General features: G+C 43.2%; 1 protein-coding gene across 3 annotated transcripts in view; it reads right to left on the bottom strand.

Annotated features, from left to right (window-relative positions):
- The window catches only part of DCC (DCC netrin 1 receptor), a gene marked incomplete at its 5' end in the record, with an annotated part of 927,493 nt that overhangs the window by 80,215 nt on the left and 824,926 nt on the right, over nucleotides 1-22,352 (bottom strand). For 2 of the 3 annotated variants that reach the window (XM_083575505.1, XM_083575507.1), the window contains 4 exons: nucleotides 8,557-8,751; nucleotides 13,396-13,503; nucleotides 16,190-16,328; nucleotides 18,457-18,695. In XM_083575505.1, the coding sequence (XP_083431631.1) occupies nucleotides 8,557-8,751; nucleotides 13,396-13,503; nucleotides 16,190-16,328; nucleotides 18,457-18,695 (681 nt within the window). The remainder of the gene's footprint in view (nucleotides 1-8,556; nucleotides 8,752-13,395; nucleotides 13,504-16,189; nucleotides 16,329-18,456; nucleotides 18,696-22,352) is intronic. The other variant, XM_083575506.1, reaches the window with a different exon arrangement.

Genomic DNA, 22,352 nt, shown 5'->3' with positions numbered 1-22,352 from the left:
AGCCAGCCTGACCCTTCCAGAGAAAAAGAAGATAGTTCAGAATGACAACAGGGGTTTGAGGGAGGTCACAGCTCAGAGGCAGATGAGGGGGGAAACTGGGAAATCATGGGGGAGGAGGAAGAACCAGGAAGGCAACAGCTGAGGGACACAGTGTCTTTAGAAAGCATTCCAGACCCACCCTCTCCCAAAACCCAGTGAGCATTGAAAGTAGTAGAAAAAAGGGCTCAGAAGCAAAGGGCCCTCAACATCACCCGTAGGGGAGAAGGTGATGAATGAGGAAGTGGGAGAAAGGGGGGGTGGAGAGTCACTTGGGACAACGCCATTATTCCAAGAGTCTGCATTCCCAGGCCTTTCTCTGTGAATATTGAATAAAAAGCAGGTGCTAAGGACTTTTCCTTTCCTTATCCGTTCCTGGCAACCTGCCGTGGGAGTTGGTTCTTCTGACACATAGCACCATGTGGTGGTGGCCCAAAGGGCCACAATAAATGTGATAATGTGTACCCCTGCAAATCATTGCGTGTGCGTCTAATATTCTGTTACTTTATGAAACTGATGGTTTTGCAAGTTGCCGCCCCACCCATTGGGGCAGAAATACAGCTAATGTGTGAATCACAAAGATGCAGCTCAAAGCTAGAACATAAGTTGCTACATGGTGCAAATGGCTACACGTAACACGGGTTCCCAACATGCACACTAACACAATGTAACAGGACATGGTGGAAATCAGAACTTAATCAGCAGAAATTGCCGGTGCTTATTGCACATGTGTATTAAACATGAAATGAGGTAATGATGTATATGATTGGTGAAAATTGAAATGCTTTGTTTGAAATTTTATAAAGACCACTGCCTGGACCACTGGGCGGGGTTGCAGTTTTGTGGAATGTTCCGACTGTAACCTATTGCTTTGCAATAAACAACGTTGGACTCCTAACTCCTCACGTTTCTGAGTTTTATTGGCATAAACTCAGGAGAGAAGCTATTTTTGGCTTACAACAATGTCACACAAACAGCAACTAACCACACTGTTGGTTGGTTTGTTTATAGGATTTCTTACCTGGCCTTGAATAGGTTCCCTTGGCAGGTTACAACAATATACTAGCATGGTAGTAAAATCAAAATAATTTAGATCAGAAGTATGGGTGGCATCTTTGGCAAATGCCAAAAGCTAATTAATGAGATGCACCTCTGCGCAGAGAATGCCTTCTGAAGGGCTGACACCCTGGTGAATTTTGGAGGGTGGTGAAACTACCAAGAGGGACCCCCTTGCCAATCTTAACACCCAAGGAGGTCTGCAGGGATGGAGAAAGTGTTAGGAGCTCAGCCTACACTCGAAAAGGACCCTGGCAGAGACACATGCCCAACTGGCATGTTCCCTTCCTCCTGGTCAACCGTTCAGGAGCTTCAAAAGCTTTCTTCTGCCTGAACATCACAGCGACCGATGCCAACAGACACCGGCACACTTAGGGATCCGCAGAGTTTGCGCAGCATGCGAAATAGACCTCAGCAACTCAGCATTTTGGCTAATCCCCTTTATTTACATATAAACACACACAGAGCACTGCAGCATGGCTCCCTCTCTCTCTAGCATCAGACAGCAAAGAGGAAGAACAAAGGACAACAGTCCCACTTCACGGAACACAGTAACACAAACATCCTGTCTCTGTCACTTCCCAGTTTGTGGAGTTAAAAAATATCCCATCATGTGATAGACAAAAATCCCATGACTGCAATCATGGAGCAGGAATTCTAACAGAAAGTACTAAGGGATGTGCATGCCATTCAGATTACTGGCAGCAGCATAAAATGTGTGAAACTGAAATACAAGTATGTGAGTCTATTGAATACATATATGTAATATGTAATACATATATTACATATATGTAATAAAAGCCCTCTGAAGATGGACTCTCTTTCTTTGAAGGTGTTTGGTGTTGTCTTTTAGCAGAGGCTGGACAGCCATCTGTCATCTATGCTTGAGATTCCTGCGTTGTAGCGGGTGCGACTAGATGACCCCCAGGGTCCCTTTCAGCTCTATAATTCTATTTTTCTATGATTCCAGGGCAGCAAACTTTCTCTCAGTTCGTGGCTTGGCACAATAAAGGACTTTTAACAAGCCACTGCCTTGCAGTTCCCACTTATAATACAGTTTGCAATTAAGATTCATTTGAAAATGAGGAGTGACACATTAGAAGAAAATTATGCTACAGTTGCGGCACAGCGGAATAGCTCTCATTAGCCCTGCTCTTCCTGACTTACCTATTTCAGCCACAGGTGAAGGGGAAAGGCAGACTCTTAATGAATTATTTCAGAGACCGAGGGGGTGGTGGTGGTGGGGAATCCCTTCTCTGCGTGACATTAATTCACTTGGCTCTTTTCAACCTGCAATTCTGTAGTAAAGAACATTCTAGAACATAGCGGCATAACTTTGGATACTAAAGAAGAACATTGCTGCTGAATATTTACTATTTAACGTTATTAATCTGTCTGCTGTAAGCCTAATGGGACAATGAGAGTGAAATGCTGTCTTCAGAATGATTAAGTACGGATCATTAACTGCAAAGGGAACTTCTGGTGTCTCGTTGCATCATTTTTGTAAGCATCTATGAAGAGGGCATTTACTTCATAAAACTTATATGCCACTTGATTGTAAAAAAACAACAACCTTCAAAGCCATTTACAAAGAGAACAAAACCATAAAACTATCCATAAAAACAGTTAAAAACAGCTATTTTTTTAAATATTAAAAAATCAGCAATAAACGAAAAATGAACTTCAACATTCTACATATCTGGGAAGGATTGTCTAAACAGAAACGTTTTTAATAGCTGCCAAAAAAGACTACAGTGAAGGTGTTTGCCTAATGTCAAATGGCAGGGAGTTCCAAAGGGTAGATGCTTCTATACTTAAATATTAATTTCTTACAAATGCAGAATGGGTATTATGAGACATGTGAAACAGTGCCAGTCTCTCAGATCAGAGTGGTTGTGTGGGCATGTGTTGGGGTAATTTCACAGGTAATGTGATCCCGAGTTGTTAAGGACACAGTGTTAGGATATAAACACCTTGAACTTGGCCCGGAAAAAAATGAGGCAATCAGTGCAGATTTCTGAGCACAGGTATTATATGTGGGCAAGGCTTCACTCTTGTCAGCAATTGTGCTGCAGCATTCTTCACCAACTGCAGCTTCCAGATCAAGCACAAGGGAAGTCCCACATAGACTCCATGGCAGTAATCCAGTCTGGAAGTAACCAATGAAAGAACTACTGTGGAAAAACTTTCCTGACCCAGGAGTGATTGTTAACTGTGGTACCAACAGAAGTAGGTGAGAGGCACTTCTGGCCACAGAGGTCTCCGACCAAGAAAAGGTGAGCAAAATAACGTACAAAAATGAATTATATCACACAAAAAATGACTATGCATTAGATCCGACCAAATCCTACTGACAGGATATCCTCTGGAATTAATGGACCCAAGGTAGCCATATCTGTTGATTTCAATGGATCTACTCTGAATAAGACTAGCATTGGGCACAATCCTATGTTAGGAGAAATGCACTTGAGGACGTCAAAGATGGAAAATGAGAAGAATGGGATTTTGGACTGGAAAAATGAGAAAAACTGAAATTGGTAGATTCATTTATCCGTAGTCCATATTCAGAAAGAAAGAAGAAAGAAAGCAAAAAAACTTTTCAGTCATGCTAAGTATATAGAAACACACACACACACGTAGTATTTCTGCATATTTTAGAGATGGAGGTTGTTCTTTTGATGCTTACATGGTTCCTTGTGAAATGTATTGTGACCTCTCTCTTTCTCCATAATAATAATAAAACAATAATTTATTATTTATACCCCGCCCATCTGGCTGGGTTTCCCCAGCCAGATGGGCGGCTTCCAATAAAAGATTAAAAATACATTAAAACATCAGTCATTAAAAGCTTCCCTAAACAGGGCTGCCTTCAGATGTCTTCTAAACATCCGATAGCTGTTTAGGTCTTTCAAGACTGGTGTTATGTGGTCTCGGCGGCCGCTCCCAGTCACCAGTCTAGCTGCCACATTCTGGATTAGTTGTAGTTTCCGGGTCACCTTCAAAGGTAACCCCACGTAGAGTGCATTGCAGTAGTCCAAGCGGGAGATAACTAGAGCATGCACCACTCTGGAGAGACTGTCCACGGGCAGGTAGGGTCTCAGCCTGTGTACCAGATGGAGCTGGTAGACATGTACGTGTTTGTATGTGTGGATATAGTTATTGCCAAGAGATCCTTCTGTGGGACACCAAACACATCTTCTTAATCATTATTAAGGACAAGAATCCAATAACTGCATAATTGAGAGTGTGAGCCAGACATCAGAAGCTCTTTGCACCTTACATGTAGAAGCAGATTAATCAGAAAAAAACAGTTTGAATGTTATTGAACATGACATATTTAGGGTGGATAGCATTAAATATTCATGCCAGGGTATTAGACAGTGTCCTCATAGGCTATATGATGACGGAAGAAAATAATTTTTTTATTTTCAAAAAAATACATCTCCTCTGATCTAAAATTCATCTCCCCGATGAGCTTGATGATACCTTGCATAAACGTTACAAAGTAGGTGATTTTTAGTTCAGATCTAGTTAGATATCTGGGTCTCCTTAGCATCTGATGTCTCATTGCTCTGCAGTTATTCTACTTAGATGCTGTGACACCTAGTTGGGGAAAAAAAACCCTTCATTTTAACATGGGTTTTTCCTCTGACACTCATCGCAAGTATGAAAGGAAGCTGGTGCCCATTTAATTTGGTAGATGAGAAGCCATAGCAAAGGAAGTGTTCTCTCATTGCAATTTATGGTGGTTTAGAAGAAGTGAAAAGCCATCAGAGTTGCACTGATTATTTCATGCAAAGAGAAATCTGACTTGGACAGGCGAGGCAAACTCCTGAAAATCCTGCCTGGGATGCGATAAGCTAAGAATGCATGCAGATGAATTGCTTAGACGTACTTCACCCAGTTCCTGTTAATTCATTACAAACTATTACATAAAGAAGGTCTCCCATGTTCAATTTGATTTCTTGGTAGCTTTTTTTTAAAAAAAAACAACAATAAAAATTAAACAGAGAGGTATCAGCTTCTGCAAAAAGAGCAGCCATCTGTCAGAGAAGCTTAGTGCTCTAGGCTTGTAAATTCTCCAAGACAAATTCCAGTGCTTCAAATCAGCCCTAACTTGCTCACTCATTGAGTAGCACAGATGAAGAGACTTGTTTCTGCGGGGTTTCATTGGAAGAGGCAAGCGCCAGGCCATGAGAGATTATTTCTCGGGAGAAACCTGATGTCTGGGCTAGCTCACTGACTCTGCGGACTGAAAGTTGCTAGGAAAAATGGAATGGGCTTGCACATTCCAAGGGCACAAATCATTTTTCTGGAAAACAAAACAAAGAACTTGATATAATTTGCAGGGGGTCCCTTTTTGATATTGTGGAATGCCCTTCCCTCAGATTTTCCAAATTTAAATACAGTTCCAAACAATTCCATATCAATTTGCTTTTTAGGTGGAGGGGTCCTTATGAAAAATCATCAGCATTCTAATGTGATAATTTTTCACGATGCAGACCTTCTCCTATGTGATTTTGCCTCATGTACACATTTTTGCAGAGCAAGTTTTGCTAATAGAATGCATTTTGGTATATTTCCAATTATATAAGCATTTATATGCACAGTTCATCCCAGCACATGTGTTTTTGTACAGATTACTTGGTGGGAGAAAAGCACTGCATAATTCAGAGAAAGGTGAATGTCAAAGGATGGTTGTGTTTTAGTCTGTGTATTATTTCAGAAGGTGCAAAATAGTTAAGATCCATTGACACAATGGCTCGCTGAGTGCTCTCACCATCGCTATGGAGCATGTTGGCTGCCTTGGTACTCAATGTGAGCAATGAAACATGAAATCGGCGGCTAGAGCCCAGGTGGTGTAAGGCTCAGTCAGAAACTGACCAAACATTTTTGAGGCCTACCTCACCCATCATGTCTATCACATGGTAGTAGTGGCGGCAGTGAATAAATCTTACTTCTCTAACTCCATGGTGTCCACAAGTAGCTGTCTGGCAGAACTTTTACAAGTAGTGAATGGGCTTTTGCCCTCTGACCCAGAAAGTGTTGCCCTGACACACGTGGGGGGTGGGGGGCTGCCGGCTTTAGAAGATCATCCTTCCCAACCATGCTGGGGGGGCTGTACTGAGAAGGATTGGTAGGAGTCACCCCTGATTCTGAATCTTCCAAGGAACAGGAGGACAGTATAGATTTGGAAGAGTGGTTTGCAGAGGGGCATAGTTCAGAAGGCAGAAGCTGGGAAATACTGGATGGGGAACAGCTAGGAGAAGGAACACTGGAAGAGAGAGGGTTAACAAATTCACAGTCTCTGGACAGCATTCACCCCCCATCCCCAAAGACACGGAGAGCTCAGAAAGTGTTAGAACAGAAAGCGCAGAGGGTACAAGCTCAGATTACAAAACGTAGGAGTGACGTAGATTAATAGGGATTGGGAGGGGAGTAAGCCTTAATTGGGAGCACCGCCATTTCTAGGGAGACGTGCTCTTTTCTCTCTCACTGTGATTATTAAAGACTCTAACTGGTAAGACGTTCCTTTCATTTGATCGTCTTATTTACGGCCACGGGAGAGGAAGCCGGTTCCCCAAAGCCTGACAGTATGTGATCAGAATGGTGATCCCAGGGTGATCAGTACTCATCCTTGCTGCCTCCCCCCCCCGAATGTTTTCTTAATACTCAATGTGAATGTGTTAAATGGGTTGGTGCCATTTATGGATACTCTTGTGGAAAGTGGTAGACTTCACTGTGGCCACTAATCCCCTTGCCCAGAATGCCACAGAATGGGTAGTACATCAGAGGAAGTAAACCTGCACCCAGGCCACCAAAAGAGTTTCCCGAGGTAAAGGAAGGAAGGCACCAGCCACTGCTAACAGTGGTCTGTCCCTGGAAAAACTTGAAGAAACGCCACCCCAAAATTATTCTTGGTGCAACTGGGGCCATGAAATTCAGAGGCCATTTTGGTGCATGCCCTTCTCATTGCTAGGGTTCTCTGCCATTATTGATCTTCTCCTTTAGCTACTTCCAATAAGCTGGTGAGGAACTCCAGGATTTCCCAGGACATGATTTGAAAAACATACTGCACTATAACTACTCAGGACATAAAGATTATTTGTTTCATGTATGGCAGAGAAAACATTGCCCGCACGACATCTTATAAACCTTGGGTATGTTCATAAAACAATTCTATTGTGCCTATTACTTTTTAATGCATTTGAAAGATCTCCAAACAAAACAAGAAACGGAGACTGCAATTTTGAACTTCCATTAACCTCAATGAGTGAATCACCGCTAGCTTCTTATTCACAAGAAATCAATACAGAAATGAACAGGCCCCCGGCTGGAGGAAATGTGGGCAAAGGAAATTTCATGTTTGATGCTTCTGTAACTGGCACAAATTTCACTCATCTTTTTCTCAATGACTTTGATGCAATCACAACCCCCGCTCATTATTTTGAGCTACGATTGAGCTACAATTGAACTTCTGTTGTGCATGGGACTGCTAGTTTGTTATTATTATTCTTTCCAGTGGCAGAAAACAGTTGTGTCAAATGTTTCCAGGGGAAGAGCCATAGCTCAATGGCCAGGCATGTGCTCTGCATGGAGGAGGTCCTTGGTTCAATCCCCTGAAAAAAGTTTGTTGCAGAAACCACTGAGAGCCACTGATAGTCAGTGTAGACCAGGCTTCCTCAACCTCGGCCCTCCAGATGTTTTTGGCCTACAACTCCCATGGTCCCTAGCTAGCAGGACCAGTGGTCAGGGATGATGGGAACTGTAGTCTCAAAATATCTGGAGGGCCAAGGTTGAGGAAGCCTGGTGTAGACAATACTGCTCTAGTTGGACCACGATCTGGGCTCAGCATAAGGCAGCCGTCTATGTTCCTTTGGCTAGTGCAATAAAGTTTATGATGATTGTCAGGGAACTGCCATCAGGTCAGAGGCGAGAGGGGGAAGGGCAGTTGTGTTATAGGGAACCTCCAAAGATCTTGTGAAGCAGCTCCTCCTCTGGCGAGGAGGAAAGCCCCACCTCCAGTGGAGAGGAGGTGGTGGGACCAGGGGATGCTAGGGAGAGCCTCAATGCCGAGGCTGAGCAAGTCGGAGAGGAGGGAAGTACCCCTTTGCCAGCGCCCAGTCTGCGCAGTAGGTTTCAGCACAAGGAGGGGAGGAGAAGGCTGGGGGTCCACCCACTCCCAGATTCTGTTAGCGACTGAGCCAGGAATGAACTTGCGACGCTCTTCACTGTAAATAGTTTGCACTAATAATAAAGCCTGGAAAAGACAGGTCGGAGTCTTGCCTGTTTGCTTTCGAGCAACCACACCATCACCGGACAATGATGATGTTCCTATGTCCATCGTCTTGCCAGAAAGAGCACACAAAAACTGCAACTGATGTCAAAACTCAAAATCCTGCCCTATCCTATGATCCAACTCCTTAACACATCAATTCACAACAAATAGTTGAAAATCCAAACCTTTAAGAGTCCGGAAGAGAATGGGATCTGAGAGAGGACCCACTCCTTTGGCGTTGCGGGCTTGTATTCTAAAGTAATACACCGTGTCAAGATTGAGGTCCATGATCTGATGGGTGAGCCGGTCGCCACTGATGGACTCCATGACCCAGTCGTCAATGGGGGAATTCTTGTCCAAGGTGAAGAACAGGATGTAAGCTGCAACACACACAAAGACACACTTTCTCTTAATACGTGTAGCACACATCTTCACACTGACTACAATCTGTGTCATCAGAAGTGGTCCACCTGGTGGGGCAAAGTGCTGGCGAACCACCAGCAGAGTTTCTGCAAGTTACCCAATGGTAGAGGGGAAGAGGGCAACCGCATGGTGTGGGTTCAATAGTGGGAGTGGTGGATTGACTCTGCCAGCATGCCGGCACAGTGGTGACTTTCCACTGCCTCACGCCCTCCCTCCAGGTAAGTGACAGTGACTGTACTGATGGGAGAGCTTGGTGCATTGTCCTGCTCCTTCCCACCAGCTGCTACTGTGTGGCATATATTGGGTGAAGTCTGCAATCCATAAATAACAATGATCCATTCCCCTCCCCCTTTTTTATTTTGGTACTTTGGGAGCGCACCCACCAGTATTGTTATGCATGTGTACTCAGAGCTAGTTCATATTACTACTACTACTAGTAATAACTTATTATTTATACCCCGCCCATCTGGCTGGGTTTCCCCAGCCACTCTGGATGGCTCCCAACAGAATATTAAAAATACAATAAAACATCAGACATGAAAAACTTCCCTAAACAGGTTTGCCTTCAGATGTCATCTAAGTGTTAGATAGTTGTTTATTTCCTTGACATCTGATGGGAGGGTGTCCCACAGGGTGGGCACCACTACCAAGAAGGCCCTCTGCCTGGCTCCCTGTAACCTCACTTCTCACAGTGAGGGAACCGCCAGAAGGCCCTCGGCACCGGACCTCAGTGTCCGGGCTGAATGATGGGGGTGGAGATGCTCCTTCAGGTATACTGGACCGAGGCTGTTGAGAGCTTTAAAGGTCAGCACCAACACTTTTGATTGTGCAGCTGCATTGTTATTCATGTGTACTCAGAGCTAGTTCATACTTGAAGTTGTTCTCCATGGGAATGCCTCAGGACTCTGCAAGCTGTTGATGGACAACAGCAAGTCTATAAAGATTATGTGTTGAGACTTGAATGTGTTAGTGCTGGAGTAAATGTAAGTGGCATTAATGTGGTGCATCATTTCCTGGGTGGTCATGAGAAACATGCCAATATATTCCAGGGAGAGTATGGTAACTCAGTTTGAAAGAAGCAAAACTAAGTGTGTAGCTATTCTTTGTCCTTATGCACAATGGTTCTTCTTCTTTTCCCCCCATGAGTAGCCCCCACCCCCGATATCCCTAGGCCATACTGCATTAGGGTCCACAGCCAGTTGGGAAGATAGAAGATGGCAGGAGATCACCACCTTGGATGGTTCTTCAATTTGCAGGGTAAAAGGTAAAGGTAAAAGGTAAAAGGACCCCTGACCATTAGGTCTAGTCATGGCCGACTCTGGGGTTACGGCGCTCATCTCGCTTTATTGGCCGAGGGAGCCGGCATACAGCTTCCGGGTCATGTGGCCAGCATGACTAAGCCGCTTCTGGCGAACCAGAGCAGTGCACGGAAACGCTGTTTACCTCCCTGCCAGAGAAGTACCTATTTATCTACTTGCACTTTGACATGCTTTCGAACTGCTAGGTTGGCAGGAGCTGGGACCGAACAACGGGAGCTCACCCCGTCACGGGGATTCGAACTGCCAACCTTCTGACTGGCAAGTCCTAGGCTCTGTGGTTTAACCCACAGCTCCACCCGCATCCCCAATTTGCAGGGTACACTGGTAAAAATGCAGAAAAGTGGGGAGGCAGCCCTGATCACTGCTTGGGAAGTTTACTAGAAGTGGGAGGGGGCACCAGGATGGCACCTCACCATCTTGGGCCACCAGGGCTTCCTGAGACCTTGTGCTAGGTGCTCAAGTCTGTCTTGCTGGAATCTTGTTATCTCTACTTGCATGAGAGCACACCAGAAGGCCCAACGCAAGGCATGTCAATGTGCACACACAGATCCCACATGCACAGTAAGGCTTCCATTGACTTCAGGAACTTCTGCATCTCACCATGGTACATCCAGTGGCTTGCTCCTACCCGGCCTCTCAGCATGCAGACTATTGATGCTCCTGCTGCAAATAGTCTGTGTGCAAAAGAGTGTTCTGGTAGACACACTAAGCTATAAGGGAAGGGCTGCTTGGCAGGTAGAACAGCCACATATTTGCATTTACACAAAGATGGCCTGGCAGGGAAGGGGAGAATTTTAATACTCTCCTCCTGCGCATTCCTCTTTCCAGGCAGAGTGAGCAAATGGGTTACCCAGAAAGCATTTGGATGTGTGTCAGTATATAGTCTCATTTCTGCTCAAACTGATTTCAGTCCTAGCATTTAGATGCAATGGTTTATTATGGGTTTGGGAGAAAGTTCCATTGAACTCAATGAGACTTACAGTATTTCTGAGTAGACACATATAGGAATGCACTGTCAGTGTCTCCTTCCACACACAATGAAGTTGCTGGATTAGGATAATTGATTCCGCCGCCCCCCCCCTTCTCCAGACATGTAAATATACACTGTGAGTGAAAGGTTTTCAGATCTCTAACTCCATTGTTCCAATCTACGAGGTCATAGTCAGCACATTTCATACGCTGCACAATATTCTTCATCATAATCACATGCTTTGGAGATATTCATTAATAGCCTAAAGGCGTCATTTAAATGCAACATCTCTGGGTTTTCATTTATTTATTTGTTTCTTTTAAAAGCAGCTCTGTTCTATTTTTCATAGCAAATTAGCATTACAGACTCCTAATGGAGATCTTAATTAGGCAGCGATGTTACGGCAATATTTGCGGGGATAAGGTCTGTCATTGTATACCATTCATTAAGCTCAGAACTTGTCAGTCAGTATTAAAGGGTTTCAGATCATCAGTGCCTTACCTTGCTATTACAAAGTTAAATATCCACCAATAAATCTTACCATAATGTGTCAGGCCAGGCACCCTATCATTATGTACGTTATGTTTTACATTATTGTCAAACAGCCTGCTTATTATTAGCTATCCCTAATTGCCACTGAGCAGAACACATCGGAAGACCTTTGCTCTGGAGGGCTATGTTCTTTTTAATGCATTCAGTATTTTCGTCCATGAAAAACCAAGGACTCACTTTGTTCCTTTCTCATCAACTCTCCCTTGCACTGAATTAATTACTGGACCCTTTTGCCAGCTGGAATAAAAAAAACAAACCAACAAAAATAGTGGCTGGAATTTTCTCCCAACTATGGGAGCTCTGCGCAAAACCACTTCCCTATTCTATAGTGTCTAGCTGCACTGAGCTATATCCGATGAACTTCTACTCAGGGGAGAAGCAATTAAATGAATGAATCTACATTAGTTGTGATGGGTCTGCTCTGTGTAGGAACACCAGTGGACAGAACCTGGAGCCTGTTCAATTCTCACCTGGATTTGGCAATGATACAGCTGCCCCAGTAAGGTAAGCAAAATGGGCATGTACTCTTATGCTAGTTACGGAGCATATAAGTAGGCAAGGAGAGACTATCTCGATGAGTCAGAGCACCCTGCTTTCCACAGTGGGCAGCTACAGGCTGATGAGAGATGCACAGGTAGAGCACACAGTGTTAACAGCCCTCTTTCACTGTCCTTTCCCAGCAATGGTTATTTGGAAGAATGGTGCTGTGATCAAATGCATATTTAATTACATATTTCAATCTGTATTTGATATGGATTTTTATTCAGCTTGTTATGGGGGGTCAGATTAATGCAGAAACGGAGCACAAATAAGGACAGGTGAATATGCACATTTTGGACCCTCCCAGTTTCTCATTTTCCCAATCTTAAGTTCAGTTCTGTGCATTTCCATATCAGTTTGCTTAAAAAAGAGAGAGAAGTTCTTATGAAAATTCTTCACAATTTTCACACAGATTTCTCCCACTACACACACATTTTTATATGCAACACTTCCTTACATTTTTGCAAAGCTATTTCCCCATAACATAACGAATTGCAATGTTATTTTCACTAATATCTGCATTCATATGCATACTTTACCCTGGTCTATTAATTGATGTGCACATTACTTAGCCAGGGAAGCGCATTGCAAAATTCAGGTACGCATGGCTTTCAAAAGACGGCAGTGCTTTGATTCACGTATAGCTGCAGAATGTGCAAATCAGCTAAGTTTGCTTTTAAATGTGGACTGGATTGAATGCCTTCCCCATCCTTAGACGCAACAGACTTATCAATAAACACATATTGAGAGTGACACGAGCTAGAAATAGACTGATCCTTCCTTAGAAAATATGCCCCCAAACTTGACGGCACTGCCATTTTTGTGGTGTTTCCACTGACAGCAAATTCCATGCCATTTATGGGTGGGGAGGCCACTTGCATATGGAATTTATCTCAATTAGATTCCCACCCGAATTTTGTGGTCCTGTATTTCCAACATGATTCCTGGAGTGGATCTTGAAGAGGGATAGTCTATTTCCTTGCTGACTCTGGGGACACTGTTAGAAACTCAGGCTAGAAAAAGAGATCAGGGCAGAAACGTTTGTAGCCTGGAATAGAGACTTGAACCCCCTCTGTGTTTATGGAGAGTGATGGTTCTGTTCCACTCATCGCTACCCCCCAAACCCCTATGATTTTGTGGTGGGCTCTGTTTAAAGGCACACAACTCTATGTATTGGGTGTGAAAAGGAAAAGAAGACATAGAAGGTGAGAGGACCTTACCAGTAATTTTCCCGTTGGCTTCTAATGGAGGTTGCCAGCTGACAATGACAGCCCGGGGCTTCCCTTCTCGAGTAATGACTGTCAAATCCTTGGGAGCAGAGGTTGGGGCTTAGGAGAAGGCAAAAAACAACAACAACAGATAAATGTGTAAGGTGACATATTGGAAATGAAAGCTAAACAACATTGGGCACAGTGCGCAACAAAGGTACTGATAAGCAGGGCCAGAACTGCCATTTAGGCAGAGTGAGGTATAGTAACAGCCAATTCATTTGGACATATCATAGAATTGTAGAGTTGGAAGGGACCCTGAGGGTCATCTAGGCCAACCCCTTGCAATGCAATGTTGCCAGCTTTTATGCCATACACTTCTTAAATGTGAGGGGCTTCGGAAGGTAGGCAAGGAATTTTGCTTGCCTGTGTTGGGGCAGCAAAGTTGGCATTCCACTCAAGGCCAGGTGAGTTATTTGGACACTTGAAAAGAGCATCCCACAGGGGCCTCTTCCCCCTCCCTGCTACAAAAAATGCAACAACAATAAATTAAATAGCTAATGATTAGTTGCCCTTTCATGACATCCAAGATCAGCTGCTGGGTGACTGTCTTCTTGGCTGCCTGACCAAGGACGATACACTTGGCAGGATAAACGCAGAAAACACCCTTCTTTGATCCCTGCTCTTCTCTTCCCTCTACCTTTCTCCTTGTCTTTTCCACATACCCCTTTCTCTCCCCAAGAGTTTTGGAAATCTAGTCCAGGGGGCTAGGCAAAAGAGAGAGGGAATGGAGCTATTTCTCAACAACAATACAGGGATGAACTGTACCTTAAAAGAAAATTTAGGAGGCTGGCAATGGAGACTTGCTGATTAGCAGCACCTAATTAAGCCTGCTGAAACTAATAACATGTGGTTGAAAATCTTATTTAAAAAGGGAAATTAACAGCGCTTCTGAAAACATTCACCCATTTCCCCATACTGATGTCAGGATGTAATCAAAGGTTGGCTCTGTATACCCTACACATGAAGGGGGTTGCATGAGAAGAAGAAGAAGAAGAAGAAGAAGAAGAAGAAGAAGAAGAAGAAGAAGAAGAAGAAGAAGAAGTGGTGGTGGAGGAGGAGGAGTTTGGACTTGATATCCCACCTTTCACTCCCCTTAAGGAGTCTCAAAGCGGCTAACAATCTCCTTTCCCTTCCTCCCCCACAACAAACACTCTGTGAGGTGAATGAGGCTGAGAGGCCTCAAAGAAGTGTGACTAGCCCAAGGTTACCCAGCAGCTGCATGTGGAGGAGTGGGGAAGCGAACCCTATTCACCAGATTACAAATCCACCACTCTTAACCACTACACCACACTAGCTCTGTGACTGTAAGCACAGTTCCCGACCACTGTCCCCAGGCTGACATCAACATGTTGTGCAGAACATCTGAAAAGGGGGCATCTCCAGGAATGTATGATTGGGGACCCTAGTTGTGCAAGGTCCCTAACAGTGGAGGAAGTCTAAATTTAAAGAGCAGTTACAGCTCTAGATTTCCCTTTTAGAGATTGCCCTGAGTTTTCAGACTTCAAGGGAGGATCCAGAGGCTGAGGGCAGAACTGCAAGCTGTGGTTCATCTACCCCCTCCATTTGTTAGGTGTATTAATGGGAAATGAGTGTGTAAAAGAGCCATTGTGAGGCACTGGTATTTGTTATATGACCTCTGATTGGTGGAGATCCAGGACTCATGAATGAACCAGGAATGAGGGAGGGGATATGGTCATGCTGACATTGAAAGTGTAATAGTTAGGGGGTAAACAATGGCAACAAGAAGGGCTTGAACACAAAGTGAAAATATACACGCAAAGTACTGTTTGAGAATATTCTGCGCTTACCTACTGTGAAATCAATATTCCCAGCTTCAAAACAGAAACCCCAAAGCAATACATTAAACTGTTGTATATGCAGCACCAATCTAAATAAATGTGATTTATTTAGGTTTGGATGTTGCCCAATATGATTAATATTTATAATATTTATAACCTACCCTTTGCCATAGCTATCTTGGAACAATAAAATTCAGTTTAAAACACAACAATTCCTGTACAATAGATAAAGACAGCAGCTGAAAAAATAAATGCAATCAGCAGTCATTAAACTATCGTCAGACTGCAGAGTGGTTATCTGAAATGACAGCTTAGAACCTGAAAGTGCCTGAATATATATGCAAATAATTCAAAACACTGAGGAAGTTATAGAAGAACAACTCAAGACTTTGTGTTGTTCATGGTTGCCTTTTTTCACTGATTTTTGCATGTAGTTAGAACAGAGAGGGGTAATACGGTTTCAAAACAAAACTTTGCCTTCATACATCCATGCTTGGATGCTGTCAGACTACTTGAGCACTTGATAAATTAGTGCAGAACATGGTTTTCTCTCTTTCTAATAATAAAAGAGGATTTCTACACATGTTTTCATCTGATCTCGAGCTCTTTTGAAAAATGAATTGCAATGATGCCTCATCATTAGCAGGAAAGGTCTTTGAAGTTCACTGCATTTATGCAGCGTAGTATTGTAAATACTACCTAACCTATTTATTAAAGTGCAGCAATCCTGGATTGGAGCCAAAAAGCAGCTGCTAGGTGATGGGCCTGTTTTGCCATGCTTCCCCCTAGAATGTGTCGTGCTTTTCGCAGCAACACAGTAAAATGTGGCCAAAGGAAAATGCAATCTGTGTTAGCAGCGGAAGTGGATGGTTGCAGTGGAAGCCATTAAAATAAACTTGCCAACATTTGAAAACACTGGGGGAAGAAACCTAACAGAGACATACCTGCCTCGTAAGTAGTAGCGTGAGCTGTCATACTCCATGTGCTCGACCTTCGACCTTTCGTGACCATGACTGAGAACTCATACATGGTATTTGGCTTCAGTCCCGATACGGTGTGACTCAAGGCTGTTGTGTCTGCGGACTATAAAGGGGGGAGGGACAGAAAATATAGGTATAAAGGACAATCATGCTATATTCCTGATGGAAAACCAACTTTGAGAATGATCTTCTGAGGCTAGTTCCTCATTCAGGGACCCTCACTTATCAGGGACGCTCCCTTTCTTCAAATTGTTCCTCAAAACCTTCCATTCTCACAAACCTATTGATCAGTCCCCACCCCCCTCTCATTCGCTATTCTTCAAATACAATTATTTGTAACTGTATTTGCTAATATCCATCCCTTTTTACTCTGGGTCTTCCTTCTCTTCAACTGTATCCCATCCCTTGATTATTTCCCATCCATCAAGCTTTGACATTGCATTGCATGCTCCCTGGGGACCATAAATGCTAAGAAATTCGGGAAAAATGGAAGGACAATTAAAAAGCCCCTCACCCAACTTCCTGGCCTGAAAATGGACTTGTAAACATGGGGGAGGAGACATTTCAGTTCAGCTCTACACTGGTGCACACCAGGGACTAACTTTTCCCCCACCACAGGTTGTGAAAAAGCAGTGTCCTAGCCTATTCAAGCTGGGTTGGGACATTGCATGCCCTTTATGGGACAAACAAGTTTTTAAAAATGTTACTGGACTACTTTGGTTTGAATTACTTTTTTGATATTATATTAAACCCTACCTGGGACCTATAACACTCACTTTATTGAAGAAGTTGTTCCTTTAAAAAACACACACACACATAATAATGCTTATTTACCTGTCCTTTGCAACAAGGACATTCTGAGCCGCATTCCTACATATTTAATCAGGTGATCGAAAACACCTCTGCTGCCTCTTGGGTAAATATGTACTGATGCTCTTATAAAAAGTTCTGATGTTAATACCTTGTGCTTGTTTGTGCTTTGGCTTGGTTAAGTGTGTGCTTTTGATCACGCGTTTTATGGAGGCCAATGCATTATTCATCTTGTTGATGGAAGTGTGCTAAGAACAGGCAAACAGAAGGGTCCTAATAGGTATATTGGGACTTTGGTAATACAATATTTCTCCTCATCTATCTCTTGTTTAAGGTTGCATTAAGGACCCACTTGAGAATGGCAAGTTTTTATCTTGAAGTATGAAAATGAGCAGCAGAACCAGAGGAAGCCAGCAGTGAGGATCATGGACTATTCTGCAACTTTAGAACAACTCAGGAAGGGATGTAGGCCTTTGGAAGAGTATCTGCTTTGCATGCAGAAGTTCTCAGGTTTAATCCCCAGAATCTCCTGGTAGGTTCAGCTATGTCTCCTGCATGAAACCCTGGAAAGCTGATGCCAATCAGTGTAGAAAATTCTGAGTTAGACAGACCAATGACCTGCCTTGGTAGAAGGTGGCTTCCTATGTTCCCATGTACGCAGCTTAGTTCCCACATTTTCCAGGGCTCTTGAGGATTCAGTGACCCTCTTCACAAGTGGGCAGGGGTCAAATGTACCAACTCCTAGGGGTGGAAGTGTCTTTGGCCCCCTCAGTATTGAGGGGCAGGAGGAGGCCAAGCATGGAGTCAAGCGCAGAGCGGTTCAGTGGCTGGCTCCTCCTGACCGCAAGAGAGAAAGCCATGCTGTGGTGGGCTCCATGCTCGTCCTCCTCCCAATGATGCAACATTGTGCACAATACATGCTGGGGACATGACATCATGGGTGCATGGCACACAATGCACACATGTTTTGTGCTGCCCCCCTAATCTTGGCCGCAAGACAGAGCCTCTGGTGGGGTGTGTTGTATAGACAGTTTTGTTTATGAAAGTGGAAATGGAAGCTGAGTGCTTAGCTATAAAGATTCTGGTCCCTATGGGTGTGAAGATAAGTTTGAAAATTAGTGGTCAATGCCTCATGAGGCTCCCATTCTCAAGCAATCCTTCACATCAGCAGTGGAGAATCTCTACACATTGTTGGGTTACAGATTCTATCATTCCTGCTGCTTGGAGCTAATGGAAGCTGGAGTTCAATAATGTTTGGAGCACCACAAGTTCCCCATTTCTGCTCAGCAGTATGAAACCATGGTTTCTGGAACTGTGGGGTATGTAGAGCCCTGCTCATAACATGCCCATCTAGATGATTTTTTGAGCAAATGTTGGGATTCAGAAAGAGAAGCCCGTTCATTACTACATCGAAACTTCACCTTGTATTTTGCACTTGTAGAGTAGCTGGTTCTCCATCGGACTGTGTAAAACCGAACCTCTGTTGTCTTTTGATTCTTGGGGACAGAGTTGTCTGCCCAGCTGACCCTCACGGCGTCGTGGGTTAACGCGACAGCCTGGACACCTACTGGTGGGAGCATGGGGGTGGAGATATCTGGGACTGAGGTAGGGAAATCATCAAGCAAAGGATAAAAATCAACTTCTAATGGGTCAATGGGATCTGGGTCACAAAAGCCACCAGAAAAAAACGAGCATACCACAAATTAAAATAAAGAACAGCATCGTCAAAGAAACAAATAAATAAACAGCCACCAGTGAGATACACATCACAATGGGTTAAATGTATGGCAATAAAGATGGTGGGAGGAGAATATAGGAACAGGAGAAAAACAAACAAACAGCCATTAATTGTAAAATACATGAGCAACAAGTTAACTCACATTAATTTGTCAAGAGCAAACCAACATTAAAGGCATAATCATATGCATTCTCATTACACTATTTTGCTTTCTTTTCTCCCAGTGAAGTTGCAATACTTGGTGTGTTTTCAGAATGATCCACAAGCCTTTTCAAGGAAACACATAATCAATGCGTTATTTTTAAAATTCCCTACAATGTCCTAAAGCAGAAGTTATTTGAAAGCCTTGTTTTGTAAATGCAGTGCATGTTAGAGTTACCTGTATTACTGCCTCTCTCTTTCAGAATTGCTTGATAATTTGTTCTCTGAACATTGTACCATCTGCTTAACATTTTGTTTTCAGGGAAGTCAGAACAGTATGGGCTTATGTGTGGGGGATTAATCCTGAGCCAAAACTATTTGTCTTGCTTTTCCTCATTATTGTGAGCATTGAAATGCGTTTCTCTTTATGACTACTTTCAGGGCTCATTGAAAATATCTGCTGTGTTGTGATGCTGTTCTCCTCTGTGATGTTTTTGTTACTCCATGTCCTCACCCACCAGCCTTGCTCTCACTTACTGCATTCAAGTAATTCCGCAGTGATTCTGTAATGATTCCAGCGATTTTGTTTACAGCATCATGAGACTACATTTGATGAGATAGGGTAAATGATATTTGTAAACCGAACAATGTGACCTCACGCAGAAAATTAAATTGTAAATAAGGTCCATTGGTCAGTGAGGACAAGTTAAAAATTAGAAAATGGCGCTGCGAAGCAACAACAGCTGGGACAGCAGGATGAAACCAGGTTCAAACATTCATACTAAGTTATATCCAAAGCTGTGCAAGTCATGGTTTGTTTGGGACTTCACCTTCCTCTTCCTTCCCCACGCCTTCCAAATCTCCTCCAGAGGGTCCCGTAACCTTTCTGAAAGTGCAGTAGAGAGCTACAGTGGAGAGGAGGAGAATATTCCAAGGCAGGAGTGGAAATCTGTTCTGGAATGGCAGTGTTGGATACAACCCAATCCAAATTTTCAGAAAAGGTAAGTAAAGCTGTGAGTATTTGGGGGGAAATGTATTTGCCTCTGTTGAATGTGTAAAGTGTGGGGAGGGTTAGGGAATATGCAGCTAATTGCGATGGTGATCCATTTTTGTTAGTTTGATGCTGTTAAAAATGATTCACGGCTACAGATGGATAATTGATTTGTTCAGAATCGTGTCTGTCTACTGCTTGAGGACTAAACAGCACTGCTTCTTCTGGGCCTCAGCTGAGCCTTTTTCCTTTACAATGCGCTACGTGGCATGACAATCTCTAGGCCATGGAAGCAGACATTTTGAAGGCACAAATTGTCACATTCCAACAACCTCCAGAGTACATTCTGGGGTTTTGTCAACACACTGCAGAATATATAAAAAGCATAGCATTTCAAAATTTTTTGAATTTGGCAGATCTGGATTACAGTTTTGAAGCTCTCTCGAGTTCTCTGCTTTTTGATGCATGTTTTTTGAAATGGTGGAGATTACACCACACATTGAGTCAGCATCAATCTTTGGCTTCTGTTGTCTCCCTGACACTTTTCCTTTTTCACATGCCAGATGAGAAGATCAAAAGTCCCCTGTTCTGCTTTTTTAAATGAACCTCAATTTAGAAACCACAATTTCCTGTGATGGCTTAACTCTGGAGATTGTGGTTTGTTTATCAAATGATGCTTTCAGAAGACTACATTTTGATCCTGGCTAGATTTCGCTAACCGCAGTTACCTGCATTTGGATGTCATAGAACACTGTGGTTAGTTTACAACCAGAGGTAAGAAAGAAGGGGAGAGGGAAGTATACAAGCCTGAGAGCTTGGTTTTCTATTACATCAAATCCCATTACACCTGAACTAGGCTAATGAATTTTATGTTAGCAAACTCATTATACTATTCTGGGTGAAGTAGATAAGGAGTCATACTTGTAGAAGTCAAATCAAAGTATAATATCTGTGAAATATCCTAGTTGAGTATTAGATCATTTCCTCTGTGTCTGTCTGTCTAGCTGTATGTCTTTTTTAAAAAGTACATTTTATAAAAGCAATTAATTCTGCAAATTTTCCAAACAATTATCAAGCAGTACAGCAGTGTTTTGAATAAAAATAAAAACACCCAAGAGAAAAATGCTATCGGAAATTTATGCAGAACCATAAATTCGGGCAGAGTGGGTATATTACTGTGGGGGTCCCCCCCCACTTTTTCATCCTTGAGGACTACCTTATGAAACTTCAGTACAGAACAGAACATGCCAAATTTTCATTTGTGCATGAAATTCAAGTAGACTATGCAACGTGATTTATGCCTCTGTTGGAGAATAATGGAGAATATTACCCATTTGTTCTTAGAGCTTTCAAGTTCCACTTGTAAACCAAACATCCATTCTCCCACCCTCAAAAATGAAGTAATAGAAAAATTTATAGATGCAATATTGCAAGTTTCCATGGCTCTAGCCAAAAGGTAATGTGTGTTGTACATTAAATATATGAAACACTTTACATCTTCCTTTTACATTTTATCTGCCTTGGGAGATCTAGCAATTTGAAGGCCTCTTGCATATGACACAGTGAAAATAATAATAATCCAGTCTAGCAATATTAATGGTTGGAGTCCATTGGGATGATTTGGATTTTGAGCTATTTCATTGCTAAGCAGCAAAACCAGAGGCATCTCAGTAATCTAATCCATTGGCATAGGAGCCAACTGCTAGGGGCCAAGGTCCCTTCACCCCCCATAAAATATTTGAGGGGGCCAGGGTCCCCCAAAGTGGATGAGCATTGCCATTCAAATGTTGTGTAGTTATGTAGGGCGGGGCTTACATGGATCCCCAATATTTTATTCAAGTTGGCACCCCTGTCCACTGGTGTTTGAAAAAAGAGGACCCTAAAAACTTGAACCATTTCCTTCCCCAGAATATTGTCACTTGTTGATGTTGGCACATTGACAGCTGACATTACGTAATTGCATGCTCTCAGTGAAAGAAAATGGAGCATGTTTTCTTTTTTTGTTTGTTGCTTTGACCACATACATTTTCACACCAGAGCCTGTGCTTGGGGCTTGCATGATTCGTCATTGGCCAAGGGCTCAAGCCAGTGTGGTGTAGTGGTTAAGAGTGGTAGTCTTGTAATCTGGGGAACCGGGTTCGCGTCTCCGCTCCTTCACATGCAGCTGCTGGGTGACCTTGGGCTAGTCACACTTCTCTGAAGTCTCTCAGCCCCACTCACCTCACAGAGGGTTTGTTGTGGGGGAGGAAGGGAAAGAAGAATGTTAGCCGCTTTGAGACTCCTTAAAGGGAGTGAAAGGCGGGATATCAAATCCAAACTCTTCTTCTTCTCTTCTTCAAGGTTCACCAAGGAACCAGCCGAGCTTCTTGTTTCCTGGGAAAATGGAGACAGTGAAAGTCTCTCTGGTATGGTCTGTGTCTTCCCTGGGTTCTCACTGTGTTGTGGTA

The sequence above is a fragment of the Podarcis filfolensis genome (assembly GCF_964270895.1).
Source record: "Podarcis filfolensis genome assembly, chromosome: 11".
Classification (NCBI taxonomy): domain Eukaryota; kingdom Metazoa; phylum Chordata; class Lepidosauria; order Squamata; family Lacertidae; genus Podarcis; species Podarcis filfolensis.
The sequence above is the reverse complement of the archived record's forward strand: the minus strand, read 5'-3'. Positions and strand labels throughout refer to the sequence as shown.